General features: G+C 36.8%; 1 protein-coding gene across 1 annotated transcript; it reads right to left on the reverse strand.

Annotated features, from left to right (window-relative positions):
- Nucleotides 1-5,412: 5,412 nt before the first annotated feature.
- Nucleotides 5,413-8,025, reverse strand: LOC137948512 (F-box protein At5g51370-like). The gene is made up of 2 exons (XM_068794598.1): nt 6,516-8,025; nt 5,413-5,982 (listed from the first exon to the last, which is right to left on the reverse strand). Exons 1-2 carry the CDS (start codon nt 7,685-7,687, stop codon nt 5,709-5,711), a joined length of 1,446 nt encoding a protein of 481 aa, XP_068650699.1. The 5' UTR covers nt 7,688-8,025; the 3' UTR covers nt 5,413-5,708.
- Between the last annotated feature and the right edge of the window lie 7,622 nt (nt 8,026-15,647).

The following is a 15,647-nucleotide window of genomic DNA, read 5'->3' on the forward strand; positions in this document are numbered from 1 at the left end:
CTCTTCAAATACTTTTAAAATCTTCTGGGCAACTTTTAAATACAATTTGGGAAGATTTTCCATGAATTGGCTCAGAACTCCCACAACAAAAGATATATCCGACCCTCTCACCATAACATAAATCAATTTACCTACCAATTTAGTTATGTTCTTAAGAGTAGGACCCTGTGTGTCATGGAGATTATGGTTAACTTCCATGAGAATATCTATCGGTTTAACACCCAACAGACCATATTCTAACATATATTTTCTCTCAATGAGAACAATATTTCATTTTCTATGAGTAACTTCAATGCCAAGGAAGTACTTTAGGGAGCCCAAATCTTTCGTCTGAAAATGTGTAGTCGAGTACTTTTTAACTTATGTCATGCCTTCAAGATCATCCCCATATAGTACAATATCATTTACATATACCACTAATATAACCATACCAGTCTTCCTCTTGAGTAGGAACACACAATGGTCGCAATGACTTTTGTAGAACCCAAACTACATCACTTCTATATTAAACTTCTCAAACCATGCTTGTGAACTCTATTTAAATCCATAAATAGCCTTTTTTAGCTTACATATGTTACTTATCTCCCCCTGAGCAACATACCTAGGAGATTGCTCTATATAGACTTCCTCATGTAAATCACCATACTAGAAGACATTTTTCACATCAAGCTGAAAGTGGGGTCATCCTTTATTAACTGCCACAAAGACTAAGATACGTATAGATGTAAGTCTGGACATTGGTGAGAATATCTCAAAAACATCAACACCGAAGGTCTGTCTATATCCCTTTGTCACTAGTAGTGCCTTTGTGTCATTCAATAGGGCTGTTAATATTATATTTTTTTAGTATAACCCCAACGACACCCCATAATAGCTTCCCATACCGATGGATCACATGGACGTCATATTCTCGAAGACATTAAAGCATTCATTTCATCATCTCAAGCCCGTTTCCACTCAGGAAAACACAAAACATCCAACACTGAGTGAGGGATAACGGAAGTAGACAAGGAGATAACAAAATATTTAAAGGAAGGGCACAAGAAATTAAGAGACACATATTTTGAGACAAGATGAGAAGTACAAGACCGTTTACCTTTCCGAATACTAATATACAAGTCTAATTCTGACAGACTGGGAGCTGCAAGCAAAGAGGAACATGGTTGATCGATAAGAGAGAGTTCAGTAGCTATATCTACTAGAGGCATTGTTGGAGCATGAGGACGTCGTTGTAGACACGAAGAGACAGAGAAAAACTTGATGGAACTGATACATCTAAAACAACTTTAAGAATTGGACAGTCCAAAGATGATTCAGCAGAAACAGGAAGCTCAACAGATGATGCAAACTATGGTGTATGCTCAAAGAAAGTCAAATCAACTGATATATATGTCTTTCGCCAAATAGGGTCATAACATTTGTACCCTTTTTTATGAAAATATCTAAAAAAAAAGCATTTGACAGATCGAGGTGATAATTTATCAACTGAAGTCCCAAACTTGTGAATAAAACACGTGCATCCAAAAACAAGGAACAACATAAAACAATTTACAATTTGGCTTCAAAACTTGTAGAGGAACTTGACCATGCAAAATAGAAGAGGGCATGAAATTAATTAAGAAATAAGAAGTCAAAACTACATCCCCCAAAAATAACTTAGGTACATTCATGTGTAGTAACAACGTCTGAGTAACCTCAAGAAGGTGTTTGTTACGTTGAATCACTTGATTTTATTGAGGAATATAAGGACAAGACATCTAATGGGTAATACCATGTGATGCACAAAACGATGAAAACTTGTGATCAAGATATTCCAATCTATTATCAGTATGAAGAACATGAACACAAACACCAAATTGATTTATTATTTCATTAAAAAATTCAAAAATACATCAAACAATTTGGATTTCTCCTGCAAGAGATACACCCAAGTTACTCTACTAAAATAATCAATAAATGACATAGAATACTTGAAACCAAATGGACTAAGAATCTAACACAGACCCCATACATCAAAATGAATTAATTTAAACAATTTGGTACTATGGATAGAACTAATTGGGAATCTTGTTCGACGATGCTTTCACAATTGACAAGACTCACAATAAAAGGAAATATCTACTAGCAAATAAGGGAAAGATTGACACAACTTAACTGATGATGGAAAAACCAAGCATAGATGCCATAACTTGAGGAATAGAACATCATCCAGCAGGTAGAGTCCTCTCATCTCATGTCTGGAACTAATTGTCTTCGTCGTCTACAAGTCCTAAAATACACAGGTAGTAGGATGAGATGTTACTGAACAATTTAAAGACTTAGTAATATGACTTACAAACAAGGGATTGACAAGAAACTTTGAAACAAATAGAATTGAGTCTAAAGATATTTGTTGAGTAGTATGAATAACACCCTCCCTCTAAGTGGGAGGTGAATCTATCACCTAAGTAACTTGACAATATGAAGGAGATGGATTAATAGATTGAAATAAGGAGGACATATTTGACATGTGGGTAGAGACTCCTGAATCAATGATGCAGTAAGGAGAATGAGACACATTTAGTGTAGTCATACTTGTACTTGCCATTGTGGCACTTGTAGAGGATGAAAGATGAGTCTCAAAGGTCAGAGAAGTGGTAGATGGTGCGATCAACTGGCCTAATCATTGTACTAACTATTGAATCTCTTCATAAGATCTGGTGTGTGAAGATGCATATTTTTCTATGACTATAGAATTGGCCTAAGCAAGTTTACCAAATTTCTCCCAACACTTATTTGAAATAAGGTTTGACCTACCATACCGAATGCATTTTCGATCTCCTCAATCATTTAGACCATGACCATGGTTAGAGAAAGAACAACCTCTACCTCTATTATTACCATCATGAAATCGACCATGGGACTTGCCAGTAGATGACCAAAAGTTAAGAGCAGCAACATCTTATAGACTTTCACTTGTGTCATGTTTATTCACTACTGTACCTTTTGCCCAAAGAAATCTATTAAAGGTCTGCTCTATGGTAGTCACATCCTCATTGGTCAATAATTGAGCTCGAATGATATCATACTTAGAGCCCAACCCATCTAGAAACCTGGCTACTTGAATCTGTTTCTCCTTTTTACGAAAGTCCTCAATATTCACAGTAAATGGATAAAAGGTGTTGATTTCTTGTAGCAGTCTTCTCATCTCAATGAAATAATCTGTCACTAATCTATTCCCTTAGTTCATATTAAAATACCTTACATATAATTCCTAGATCCGAGACAAATTACTGTCTTGAGATAAATAGACTCCAAGGTCGTCTACATTGCCTTAGTTTGTACCACAACTCAAAATATAGTCACTAAATTTTGGCTCCATACTATTCACTAACTAAGTCATAACTAGATTGTCTTTTGCTTCCTAGTCTTCAGTAATTGGTATAGGGAGATGATATGTAATGTATTTAGCCATCGTTCTAGCCTTCAAATACATAAAAAATAATCTTGACCATTTCACATTTGATCCATTCAATTGGATTGTAGTTATCTGAGTAGAATGAAAGTGTTTTCCATTTGAGCTTTTAATTGTCCTTTGGACAACAACTTGAGTGCTGGATTCAACCATTCAATTTCATAAAACAATTACAATTCAATGCAATATGGCGTCAATAACCATATATAATCACTTTTCCCAATTTAATTTGCATGCACATGCCAGTGGGCTCCACAATCAATTCAATTAGGGCAAACCAACAGTCAATGCTTCCAATTAACAATACAAGGAACTCATACTTAGCAATTATGATTGCAAATTGAATGAAGAATGATCCAATTGCAAGAAATTAAGATGATGCAGGCTTCTCTTGATGACGTAGGTAGTATTGGGTATGATGTAGGCAAGAATGAAGTAATGCTTCAAGTAGAGAGCATTGAAGGACTTTAAATCCCAATAATTATTCAATTAGAGTACTAACCACTAACTAAGAAATCATGGTAGGAAAAAAAAGGGAAAATATGAGATTTTTACCTTGCCAATCCAAATTTCTCGGAAGATCCTTCAATGGAGCTGTTGGTGATAAAGAAAAAAACCACAAAACTAGAACAAATCTGCCCAAGATTGACATTACAACTCTGCCATAAGAGATTTGGGGAAGAAACTGAAAGGAATAAGAGAAGATGGTGCCTCACTCCACCCATCCTGTCTCACTTACTAAATTTTTTTGTACTTTTTAATGTTAAAATGATTTCATACTAACCTTAAAACCTCTGGTTCTAATTAATAAATACTATAATCAATAAGCTATTTCAAATTGAATTGATAATTATTGTGGTAATAATTAACATTTCTTATTTCTTTAATTGGTGAACCTACAAGAATGTTTCTTGTTCAATTCTTGTCTAGTTGTTTCTTACAAGTTTCTAAATGGTATGTCCTATCCATTTCTCAGAAATCCTTTTTTCCTTTCCTTTTTTGAATGTTTTTATATTAATTTCTTTAACATTTTACATAACCCCACATAACTTCGTTTTAACAATTTAAATCACAGGAATGTGAAAACTTCCTTCTCAATGCATGACTCAAATCTTTAATCAACTTTTTTATTTCATGAATGTTTGGGCCACTCCAAATGTTCTTGCGGAAATTCACAAGTGAGCAAAAGAAAAACCAAAATAGAGTTTAGGGAAAGAAAGAGTAAGGGTGAGTCAGGCAGAGCAGCTTCCCAATAAAAAAACCTTTTTTGAATCAAACTTCAAAATCCCACTTCTGCAACGGGAAAGTCATCATGCATCATCTCCTTCCCCAAAAGCTGATTATTTTTTAAATCTTCAGTAGCTGTCATCTCAGTTCCGCTTTTAGACGTCAAACAGGAAGCTGTCGTCTCAGCTCCACTTTTAGACATCAAACTGGATGCTGATCATTGAAATCTTCAGTTAGCTGTCCCCTCGGTTCCGCTTTTAGACATCAAACGTCCAGGACTAAATTCGTTGCGGATAGCCTTTCGCTTGGTTCTCCCGTTCTCAGTAGTTAAAGCTGTCTTCTGCACAACGTTCATATTTTCAAATCGTTAAAGAGGCGAACTATATACACCATAAGCAAAAACTCAACTATAGAGGCAAAATGTTCCACTGGAGCAAGAGAAAGGATAAGGGGCGTCCCCATGGGTGTGGACCGAGTTCTGACTTCAAAGGTCAGCCATCAAATTTCTTGGTGGCACACGGATAACAGTAGTGAGAGTCGCAGCAACTTGATTTCTATTCACTTTTTTTGGGTTAAAAAGAAAAGAAAGAAACGTTAGCCTTCCTATTAATACAAATTTTCAACATCATAGATCCAGGATGAGAAAATGCTAATTAAATGAACAGAAACAAGTAATATACAAACAGAAGCCACTTGGAAGTGACTTGATTCACCTATCCAGTGAAGATTGATTAGTGTTTCTAATCTTGTTAAATGAGTAGAAAGAGTACAACATACACAGCTCTGGGATATCAAAGACAAAATTCGAGCAGTGTAAAATTAAACTTTGTGGACATAACCTCCATCTACAGAGACAAGGATTGAAGAACAAGAGATTTAAACAGATCAGATTCCCTTTCATTGCCTCCATAACCCGACTGATTAGATGAGAACTCAATCCTGCTTATATACTTGTACCAGAAGAATCAATTGAATTGATTTCAGCCAGGACGGTGAGATCTTTCAGCTCACTTCTCTAAGAGGGTTCTCATAGTCCAGCTCTCTTGAAGAATCTTCCACCTTTAGATCCAATTCCAGTTCCAGCAAGACTTGATGCAATAACAGCTCTGGAATCTAGCTGCCATTTAAACTCCTTTAGAACAGAAAACAGGTTTGAAAGAGCAGGAGAGACTTCAGTGCCCTTCATATTTTTACATGAAACCACTCTAAGCCTTTGAAGCTCTTTCCAAGAAATAACAACGGACTCCAAACCTTCTGCTGTCAATAAGGAGCAGCCTTCCAAAGACAATGATTTTACCCGCCTGTGGAAAAAGGAAGAGTTAAAGATTCAAAATTGCTCAGTAAAAGTAGAAATCTTTGTGAAGCTGTGTCAGCAACGAATTAAAGTTGCTTGGGTACAGCGAAACAGATGCAAAGTGGTGGTTTCAATGACCCCATCATGTTGAGTTGTTCCATAGTTGTACAGGCAAGTCAGTCAGTATAGATTCATAAGAACAGGATAATACTAATACAACAATGTCTAGGTAGAGTAGATGACGAACTGAGAGCAACAACCTTAGTTGGCCAGTCGTTCACTTGTCAATTAAACGTCAATAGCTTTAAGTTACTTATTATTACTTATTAGTCATTCACAAAGACTTGGACTCCTGATGGCATTTCATGAATTAAAACAATGTACACCCAAAAACATACGCTTCACCAATTTCTATATTTAACAAAGAAATTCTTATATTGCAGTGAGTGGAGGAACAAAGCCTATAAGCAAGAAAATATAAAACAGTTAAACTGCTTTATGAACGTACAAAGTTTTATTTCACACAGGGAACCCAAATACCTGCATACACCAGCTGCACTGAACATTTCATTATCCAACCCCCAACAGTCCTGTAATTCAATCTCTTTCACCGCTTCACATATCATGAAGAGAGCATATGCCATCTCCTTGTCCCTCAAATGACACCTCTGCAACTGCAATTTTTCCAACGTGGGGCAGGAACCCAAATGCTCAAGGGGTCCCGGATCTTTGTCAATTTTCTTACACCGCTGAACCCTCAACGTCTTCAAATTTCCACAAAAAGGTAAAGCAGCAAGCCACCCTGCATCCACCCGATGATCACAAATAGTTAACTCTTCCAGCATTGGGCAACATTTGCCTATAGCACTAATCCCAGCATAACTGCCTTCACACCCGATTAACTCCAACTTGACCAATCTCCTGCACCCGTGTGCGAGAATGGTGAGCCCAATATCTGAAACAACCGAATCATAGAATCCATCAATGCACCCAATCACTCGTAAGATTTGAAGATTCTCACAAGCAGAGAGAGCATGCAAAGAGAAGTCAGTGCAGCGGTGGAGCTCCAATTCTTGCAAAGTCGGGCAAAGCGCGGCGACACTCGAGAGCCCCGTCTCGGTGGCAGCAATGAGGGCAAGCCTCCGCAAAGTGGGGCACCCGCGGGCAAGAATCGTCAGGCCCTCGTCAATTATGTCCGACGGCAACAGAACCTCCTCACTGATGAACCCTCCATCTGAGAAATCGGAATCGATACGAACCGACAAAAGGGAATGGGAAAGCACAACTCCACAATTCTTTGGGGACTCCAAACAGGACGACAAGAGATCGACGTCAGTGAGGTTCGGAAACCGCGAGACTAACCTCCTCGACTCCAAAAATCTCCAATCCAAGAGCTTAATCGAAGAACGAAGTCGGCCGGTGAGTGCAAACCATCTCTTGCAGACGAGCGAATTAGGGTTCCACTGGGACTGCGGAAGGTTCGAGAGAATCCGAAGCAGCAGCTCATCGGAGAGAAGCGAGGTGAGGTCGACGTGCTCAGTAGGGGAATCTAGGGCAAGGGTTTTGGCCCCTCGTATCCGAGGAGATTTGGGGGAATCCAGCGGCATCTTGAAAACAACATGCTTAAAGGACTTTGATCTTTCCTTAAACCACAGGTCCGGCCAGTTCAGTGGCTTCTTCCGCCGCGGCGTGCTTCCCGTCGAAAATGGCATTTAGAGTTCGCAATAAAGAACAATCCCTCTAGAGTTTCGCCTCCCGTTCCCTCCAGTCCACGATCTGCAATCCCGCATGGCCTCTTCCGCTTAACAAAATTCAAATTCCCAATCCCCAAAATCCACTACTTCATCAAATTCTCTCTCTTCTTTTTCCTCTCGATTCTTCTTCAGCTGCAGTCTGTGTTGTTCCGTCTCAAACGGATTCCATACACGGGATCACTCAGAGACCTTTCCTGCTGTTTCTATGCCTCTCGGCAACGAATTCAATTTGATTTATTGGGGAAGGCGTGGATACTCTCAGGGGCGCTTTTTGTATCTTTCTTAGGCCTGATGGGTTCAAGATTTGAAATTTGGAGCCGCACGGGGAGTCCGCTTTGGTGGTCACACCTTTCCATTTCATCTACAAGACAATGATGAGACCAACAAGAGATATATCCAATCGGAGTATTTATTTACAAAATTGCCACTTAAGGTTTCCACGGAACATATCAGTGTATACAGGTAATGTTAGATTTCAGGGTATCCAATATATATCATCATCTATCTGTGAATATAGATATTATTGAGTTTGTTAATCATGACTATCATGAATCCAACCTCTTAAGTATGAATTAGGGCTGATAGAGTTTAAACGGGTATGAATTGAAACAAGACAACGTTTTATTACTTTTCCATATTGTTATTCCCGTGGTGCCCATTTTAATCTCTAAAAGATACTCCAGGGGTGGCATCGAGCCGAGCCGAGCCCGAACTTGCTTATGTTCGAGCCGAGCATTGTCTCGAGCCTAAAATTGTTATCGAGGTCGAGCCCAATGAGTTCGAGCCGAGCTTCGAGCCAAGTTCGAGCCTCAATATACATTTAAAACTTTTCAAAAAATATATATCGAATAAAATGTATATAAAATTATGCATACATTTTACATAAAATTGGGCATGACCTCTACATAAAATTGGGCATGACCTCTACATAAAATTGGGCATAACCTCTACTTAAAATTGAGCATAATTTATATATATAATATTTGTATAAAATTCGGTATTACCTCTACTTAAAATTGAGCATAATTTATATATATAATACTTGTATAAAATTCGGCATGACCTCTACTTAAAATTGGGCATAATCAATATACATAATACCTGCATAAACACTCCATAAAATTGTCTATACATTCCATAAACACTCTATGAAATTGTTTATACACCATAAAATAGTCTAAACACTCCATGCACTGCATAACATTATAAATAAACTTCATACAATAATCACACACAACAAAATTAAATGAAATATCACTATCAATTTACAATCACCCAAATAAAAACTATAAATCCTTTAAATAAAATCCTATTACTATTAGAGAATTACAAGAAAATTACAAGAAATATTTTAAATTTTTCTTAAAAAAGTTAAATGGACCTCTTATTGCTTTTTCTAAGGAAATAAATAAAAATTAATAATTAATCTAATATATTATTATACTTATCGATAAATTTTTAATCACATAACATGTCAAACACAAAATTGCTATGAAAATTGCCTCATGCTCAAAGTATTATATCATCAACTGTCAAATACTTACTCAAAAATTTTCTATATGGTTTTCTAACCCATCTTGGCAAGAAAATCTTACTTAGAAAATTTTATGATTTTTTAAAAATTTATAATTAGAAAAATATTTTGAAAAAACATGAGGCACTAATGGTCCCTATATTTCTACTAAAATGTTTTTTCAACATTTATTGAAAAAACCACTAATAGTCTCTAGAAACGTATTTCTACTAAAATATCTTTTCAATTTCTTTAAGAGCCATGACGAAGGGACAAAGAGTTTTTTTTTCCTTGTTTATGATCTCGCCCGTAGGGGTGGCTTTGGATAAATTATATATAAAATTATGCATACATTTTTAAAAAATATAATGACAGGGGAGGTTCAGGATTGAATTTCAATAATGGATTAAAATGCTCCAATATTAATCATTTTTACTCCAATTGTTGTCTAGCTTGTTTTGTAATTTTTGAATCCCCCTAGATGAAAATTTATATTCGAGGAAAAACTAAAAATATTTTTCCTATGATACATATTCCCAAAAAAACTTTAAATAAAATTTTATTACTATTAGTGACTTATTAGAAAATTACAAGAAATATTTTAAAATTTTCTTAGGAAAGTTAAATGGACCTTTTATTGTCTCTTCTAGGAAAATAAATAAAAATTAATAATCAATCTAATATATTATTATACTTATCGATAAAATTTTAATTAAATAAAATATCAAACACAATTACAATGAAAATTACTTCATGCTAAAAGTATTATAGCATCAACTGTTAAATACTTATTCAAAAATTTTCTATACAGTTTTCTACCCATCTTGGTAGGAAAATCTTACTTAGAAAATTATATGATTTTTAATAAAAAATTTCAATTAGAAAAATATTTAAAAAAATGAGACTCTAATATTTTATAGAAACTTATTTCTATAAAATTTATTTTTAATTTTTTCGAGAGGAAAAAAGTTTTTTTTTTACTTTATGACCTCGATCATCTTCGCGCAGGAGAGGGGGGAGATTATTTCTCTCCTAATTTCTCCCCTGAAGTTAGGTTCTGGTTTTTCACCGAGATGATGCAGAGGGAAGGGGGTTACGGCGCCGGGGAGGACCTGTCGTCGGGGATGACGGTTGCGATGGAGGCGGCGGCGACGGAAATAGAGGTGACGGCGAGGAGAGGAAGAAATCGAACGGACGGCCACAGAGGTGGCCGATGAGCAGCTGTGACGGTGGTATAGACGGTCGGCGAACAGCTGCGATGATGGTAGAGGCAATGACAACAGCCGATGGGAAGGGCTCGGCGGTGACGAGGGTAGGAAAAAATTTCCCCCCCCTCGCTCTCGATCCCGCTCCCGATCCCGATACCGATTCCAACTCACCTCAAGTCGGTTCGCGAGCCGACTAACCGAACGTGGCTTTGGTCAAGCTCGGCTCGTTAAGGTAAACGAGCCGATTTCAGTGCTCGAGCTTGATAGATAACGAATCGAACTGAGCCGGTACCGAGCCGAACTCGAGCTGCTCGCGAGCTGGCTCGGTTCGAAGCCACCCCTAAGATACTCTATATGATTAATAATAATCTTATAAAAATATACACAACATAATATAAAGATCTTTTTAACAATAGGAAAAGGGTTCGGTGGTTCGAAGAGCACCGCACGTCGCGTGGTGTTCGGTGTGCACCCGGTGGCCCTTGAAAATCTGGAGGACCAAGTACCGCCCATGCCCAGTTGTACTCATAACCGCATCAGGTCTCCAAGGTGAACAACCTCTGGTCGATGGAACAATGTAGGCAAGGAAAATCCGCAAAATGGATCCGTAACTTCGGGAAAAGGATTGGTTTTGAGGGTTGGCCATGGGGTTCCAGTCCCGAACCCGTCAGCTGTCTATGGACTGCTCGAGCTGCACCCACAGTGAGAGCGGGTCGTCGTGTGCCATCAATCGCTACGTCCTAGTTTAGGAATTTTAACCCAATTCCCTTTTGAGGTTCGCCCGACACGCGCCATCTTATGGGCTTCCCCTGTCTCGTAGGATCGACTAACCCATGTGCAAGTGTCGCTCACATGGAACTTTTCTCTTTTTCGGCCTTCAAAGTTCTCATTTGAATATTTGCTACTACCACCAAGATCTACACCGACAATCGATCTGCGTAGGCTCACGCCCGAGGTTTTGCGGCGACCGCCGCGCCCTTCTACTCATCGGGGTGTGGCAGTTGCCCTGACAGCCGGTTATGGGTCGCGCTTAAGCGCCATCTATTTTTGGGGCTAGTTGATTCGACAGGTGAGTTGTTACACACTCCTTGGCTGATTTCGACTTCCATGACCACCTTCCTGCAGTCTTAATCGACCAACACCCTTTGTGGGTTCTAGGTTAGTGCATAGTTGGGCATCGAGGGGGTTTAGTCAACAAACTTAAAATTTGAAGCTCATCTTCATCTCCTGTTTTAAATTCATTTCATTCATCTACATGAACTTCATCTTTAAACTTGGTGTGGTGTTAGTGTGGACAAATTCATGTGTACTAGAAAATAATTTCCGGTGTTAATGCCCCAAAATGAGAAAAATATAAAAAAAAGAGAATGAGTAACATGTAATAGTATACTTAATTAAAACATAATACTTAAACCCCAAATTAGGTCAAACAAACATGATTACTACACGAATCAGTAATTTAATGTATAATTAAAATATATTAATATACTAATTAATTAAATTAGATATTATATTATTTAATTATTTTAATTAATACAGTAATTACATGAGCCAATTAAATGTGCACATGATTAATTATAAAAATATAACATTAAAAATAACAAAAGCGAATATAATAAGTTCTGTTATTAATTTATTAATAACATATGATATACTTTAACATAAAAATGAATGATTAAACTGGAAAAAATTATCAAATGCTAACTTAACACACTATATATTTTTACGTATTATTAATTAATAATATTTTCCATTAAATTTAAAACCATTGATTTTATTAATTATAAAAATGGGTTGATTAAACCAAAATAATTGATCAAAGGTTTGATTTAACAATATTTTAATTACCACTATTAAATCACTAATATAATACAATAATTAAAAATAAATATAATTAATAAATAAAAAAATATTTTATTAATAACACAAGATGGATTTTTTACATGGCCAACAGTTAGGAGGAAATATGCAAGTTGTTCTTCCACTGAGATGGTCTTTGTGGCTAATAAAAATCCTCTATTATTAAGTATTTCTGCCAATTTGTGAAATACTATTTGATTTATCTTATAAATTTTTCAAAATTTAACAGGTGATTTGTCTAGTGGATTTTGAAAATACAACGGACCATTAATCCCACAAGAATGTGGTACCCGTCTATCGCAATGGCAGAGATAGTATCTTCCCATGGCGACAAAAAAATATGAATGCAATAATAGTTGCAATCTTTTATTCGTCCATCATAATATCCATGGAAATCTGCAAATTCAATCGCCTAAAAGTCATGTTTCTTCCTAAAAGTCATAAACACAAATAAACATCAATCTTCAATCATAACATATTTTCAAACACACCTCTACACAACCATATTCATCCACATTCCCACATATTCATACCTTCACTCACACATATATCCTACCTTTAATCACAACCCTACACAACCATATCCATTCAATTGTCCACATCCATACTCATCCACCATATTCATCCACACAATGTAATAACACAACAATCATATAAAATAAAAATATTATCCATAATGATAAGTCTTGCAATGTAACAATCAAACATCGTCATCAATACGTAACAATCATCCCAAAGAGTGTACTTAAAACACATTACTACATTTTTGTTGAACAAAAGTTAAGCCACTCGAGCCTTGTGAAACATGACCTTCTTACATGGTGTATCCAACCATACAGGAGCGCAAAACTTCAAGTCTGCCAGCAGGTCTAGGATTTCCCCGAGGGCTTTGACCCAATCTCTTTCGATATTGCCCCCTTTAGGCTTGATGACATCCTGCAATGCCTGAGCAATTTCCTTCATTGCATCAATGAATCTAACAGTATCATCAACAGACATTTCACTTCTCTTTCTACGATGACTTGAAGATGATCGGTTATTTCTTCAAGATTGATCAGTTGTCGACTCATTCCCACTAAAGAATGGCGATGGAGTTTCCCTAACTAAATCGACATCCTCAAGCTCGTCCATCAGGACATGTTCTGACTCACGGAGGAGTTCATCGCCCAGATCTACAAGAGTTATACTTGTTGTCCCAATGGCTGTTGAGTTTCCTACCACCAAAGCCAATTTATCGTAAAAGGGGCAACCTTTACATCTATACTTCTCAGCATCTCTATGCTCCTACAAGAATAAAACATCATTAAGACGTCTTGGAATAGAGTTCTAGTAATGCGAAAAACATACAAAATGTTTTACAGTACAACATGATTTACTGACCTTTATGTAATCTTGCCATACAAAATTACATGTAGTAACTCGTTGTGTGGTTGCATCCCAACCGAACCCACTAGTGTTGAGACAACTCGTTACCGTTTGGTATGTTTTCTTCCATGATCTTGTTCGATTCTTGAGCTAATCAACAATTGTTTTATTGATTGCATCATCATTGAACTTATTGACACAATCCATATATACCTGCTTCTGAACCCCATTGGGAAACTTGTTCCCCATATTGACCTGCTCGACCAAGAGATCAAGCATTTTGTTGTCTTCATCGAAGGTCCAAATATCATATGATCGAGCAGTTTGTTGTCTTCTTACAACCATTTATAATCTAAATCCGAGATGGTCCTCATGGAAAAAACTTTATCAGACAATCTTTACCCATCATAGTAACTAGAGACACACGGAAACAAAAAAATATTGTAGCACTTCAAAAATATTGAACAACATTCTAAAACATTTCAAAATTAATCAAACTAATTCCATTGCAAATGCACTAAATAATGCAAAAACACACTCATCAAGTTCAAATTCACCAAACACCCCTAGTAGAGCCCCATATGATTTCGTAGTCATTACGAACCATACCTCGTCAGTGATGGGGGTCGGGTTTCGTTGGCTAATGGATGCCCGTGTAGGTGACTCAGCCTTGTTTTAACTGGACTAAACACCCTAAACCCTATCACTTTAAACCCTATCACCTCAAACCCTAAACCCTAAACCCTATCACCTCGAACCCTAAACCCTAACCAAGAACCCTAAAAAAATTAAAAAGAACCAAAAACCCTAGACCTTAAAATCCCTAAAAGCCCCAAACCCTAAACCCTAAACCCTATCACCCAAAACACCGAGAACCCTAAAAAACATTTAAAAAAATTTTAAACCCTAATTCCAGAACCTAAACCCTAAATCCTAGACCTTAAAAACCCTAAAAGTCCCAAACCCTAAACCCTATCACCCCAAAAATTGAGAACCCTAAAAAAATTTAAAAATACCCTAAACCTTAAACCCTTGAATACCTTGAACCATACCCTAAATATAGTAAACCCTAACCCTAATCTTGAAATTAAATCCTATAAAGGCGAAATTGAACCATAAATACCACAAGCCCTAACTCTAAATCCCACAATTATGTAACAATCAATACAAATTACACACATAAATTTAAATTAAATCAAATACGACACTAAATTAATAGAAAAAAATTAGGGTTTAGGCTTACCTTCTGAAATTTGGAAAAAACCAAAGCCAAATGGGGAAATCGAAGTAGAATAGAAGAAATCGACGATGAAATGTAAAAAATCAAAGAAAATCGAAATCAAAATGGGAGAAATCGAAGGAAATCAGGAGGTATTTTGAGGGAAAAGAGAGCAGCGAAAGGGAGAAGGGAGGCCGAGAGGGAGAAGAGAGAGGTAGAAACGAGCTGGAGGCCGAGAGGGAGAGTAAGTGCGAGAGAGAGAGAGGGACGTTGAGCTGATATTTGCAGTAAGAGGTAGAAGGGAAAGGGAGGAAAAAATTTTCAAAGGAAGAAGAGAGGAGAGAAGAAGGAGACCGAGAGAGGGAAGAGAGCGGGAGAGACAATTTTTTTTTTCGATAATAGGTTTCGACACGTCCTACTTGCTTCATCCAGTTGATTCACAACATACTGTAGAATCCGAAATCCCGAAATTAAATCGTGGGTGTTATCTTTAGATTTATTTAATTCATCAACATAAAGCGGGCACTAGTGCTCCACTAACAACGTTAGGAGATTAACTGAATAATGCGGTTGAAATTCATCTCCTACATTAGAAATGACATATTTTTTCACTCTAAGGATTCCTCCTTGGAGTAGGAAGATCATTTTGAATCACGAGAGATCCATCAATTATTTTTCAAATTCAATAATCTGCAAGTAGGTAAAACTCTTAAATATAATATTTTTTCTCCTTTACACTTTACTATATGCTGT

This window comes from Aristolochia californica, unplaced genomic scaffold, assembly GCF_029961685.1.
Source record: "Aristolochia californica isolate CCGP_79_NKW_82.1479 unplaced genomic scaffold, dmAriCali1.0.hap1 SCAF_13, whole genome shotgun sequence".
Taxonomy (NCBI): domain Eukaryota; kingdom Viridiplantae; phylum Streptophyta; class Magnoliopsida; order Piperales; family Aristolochiaceae; genus Aristolochia; species Aristolochia californica.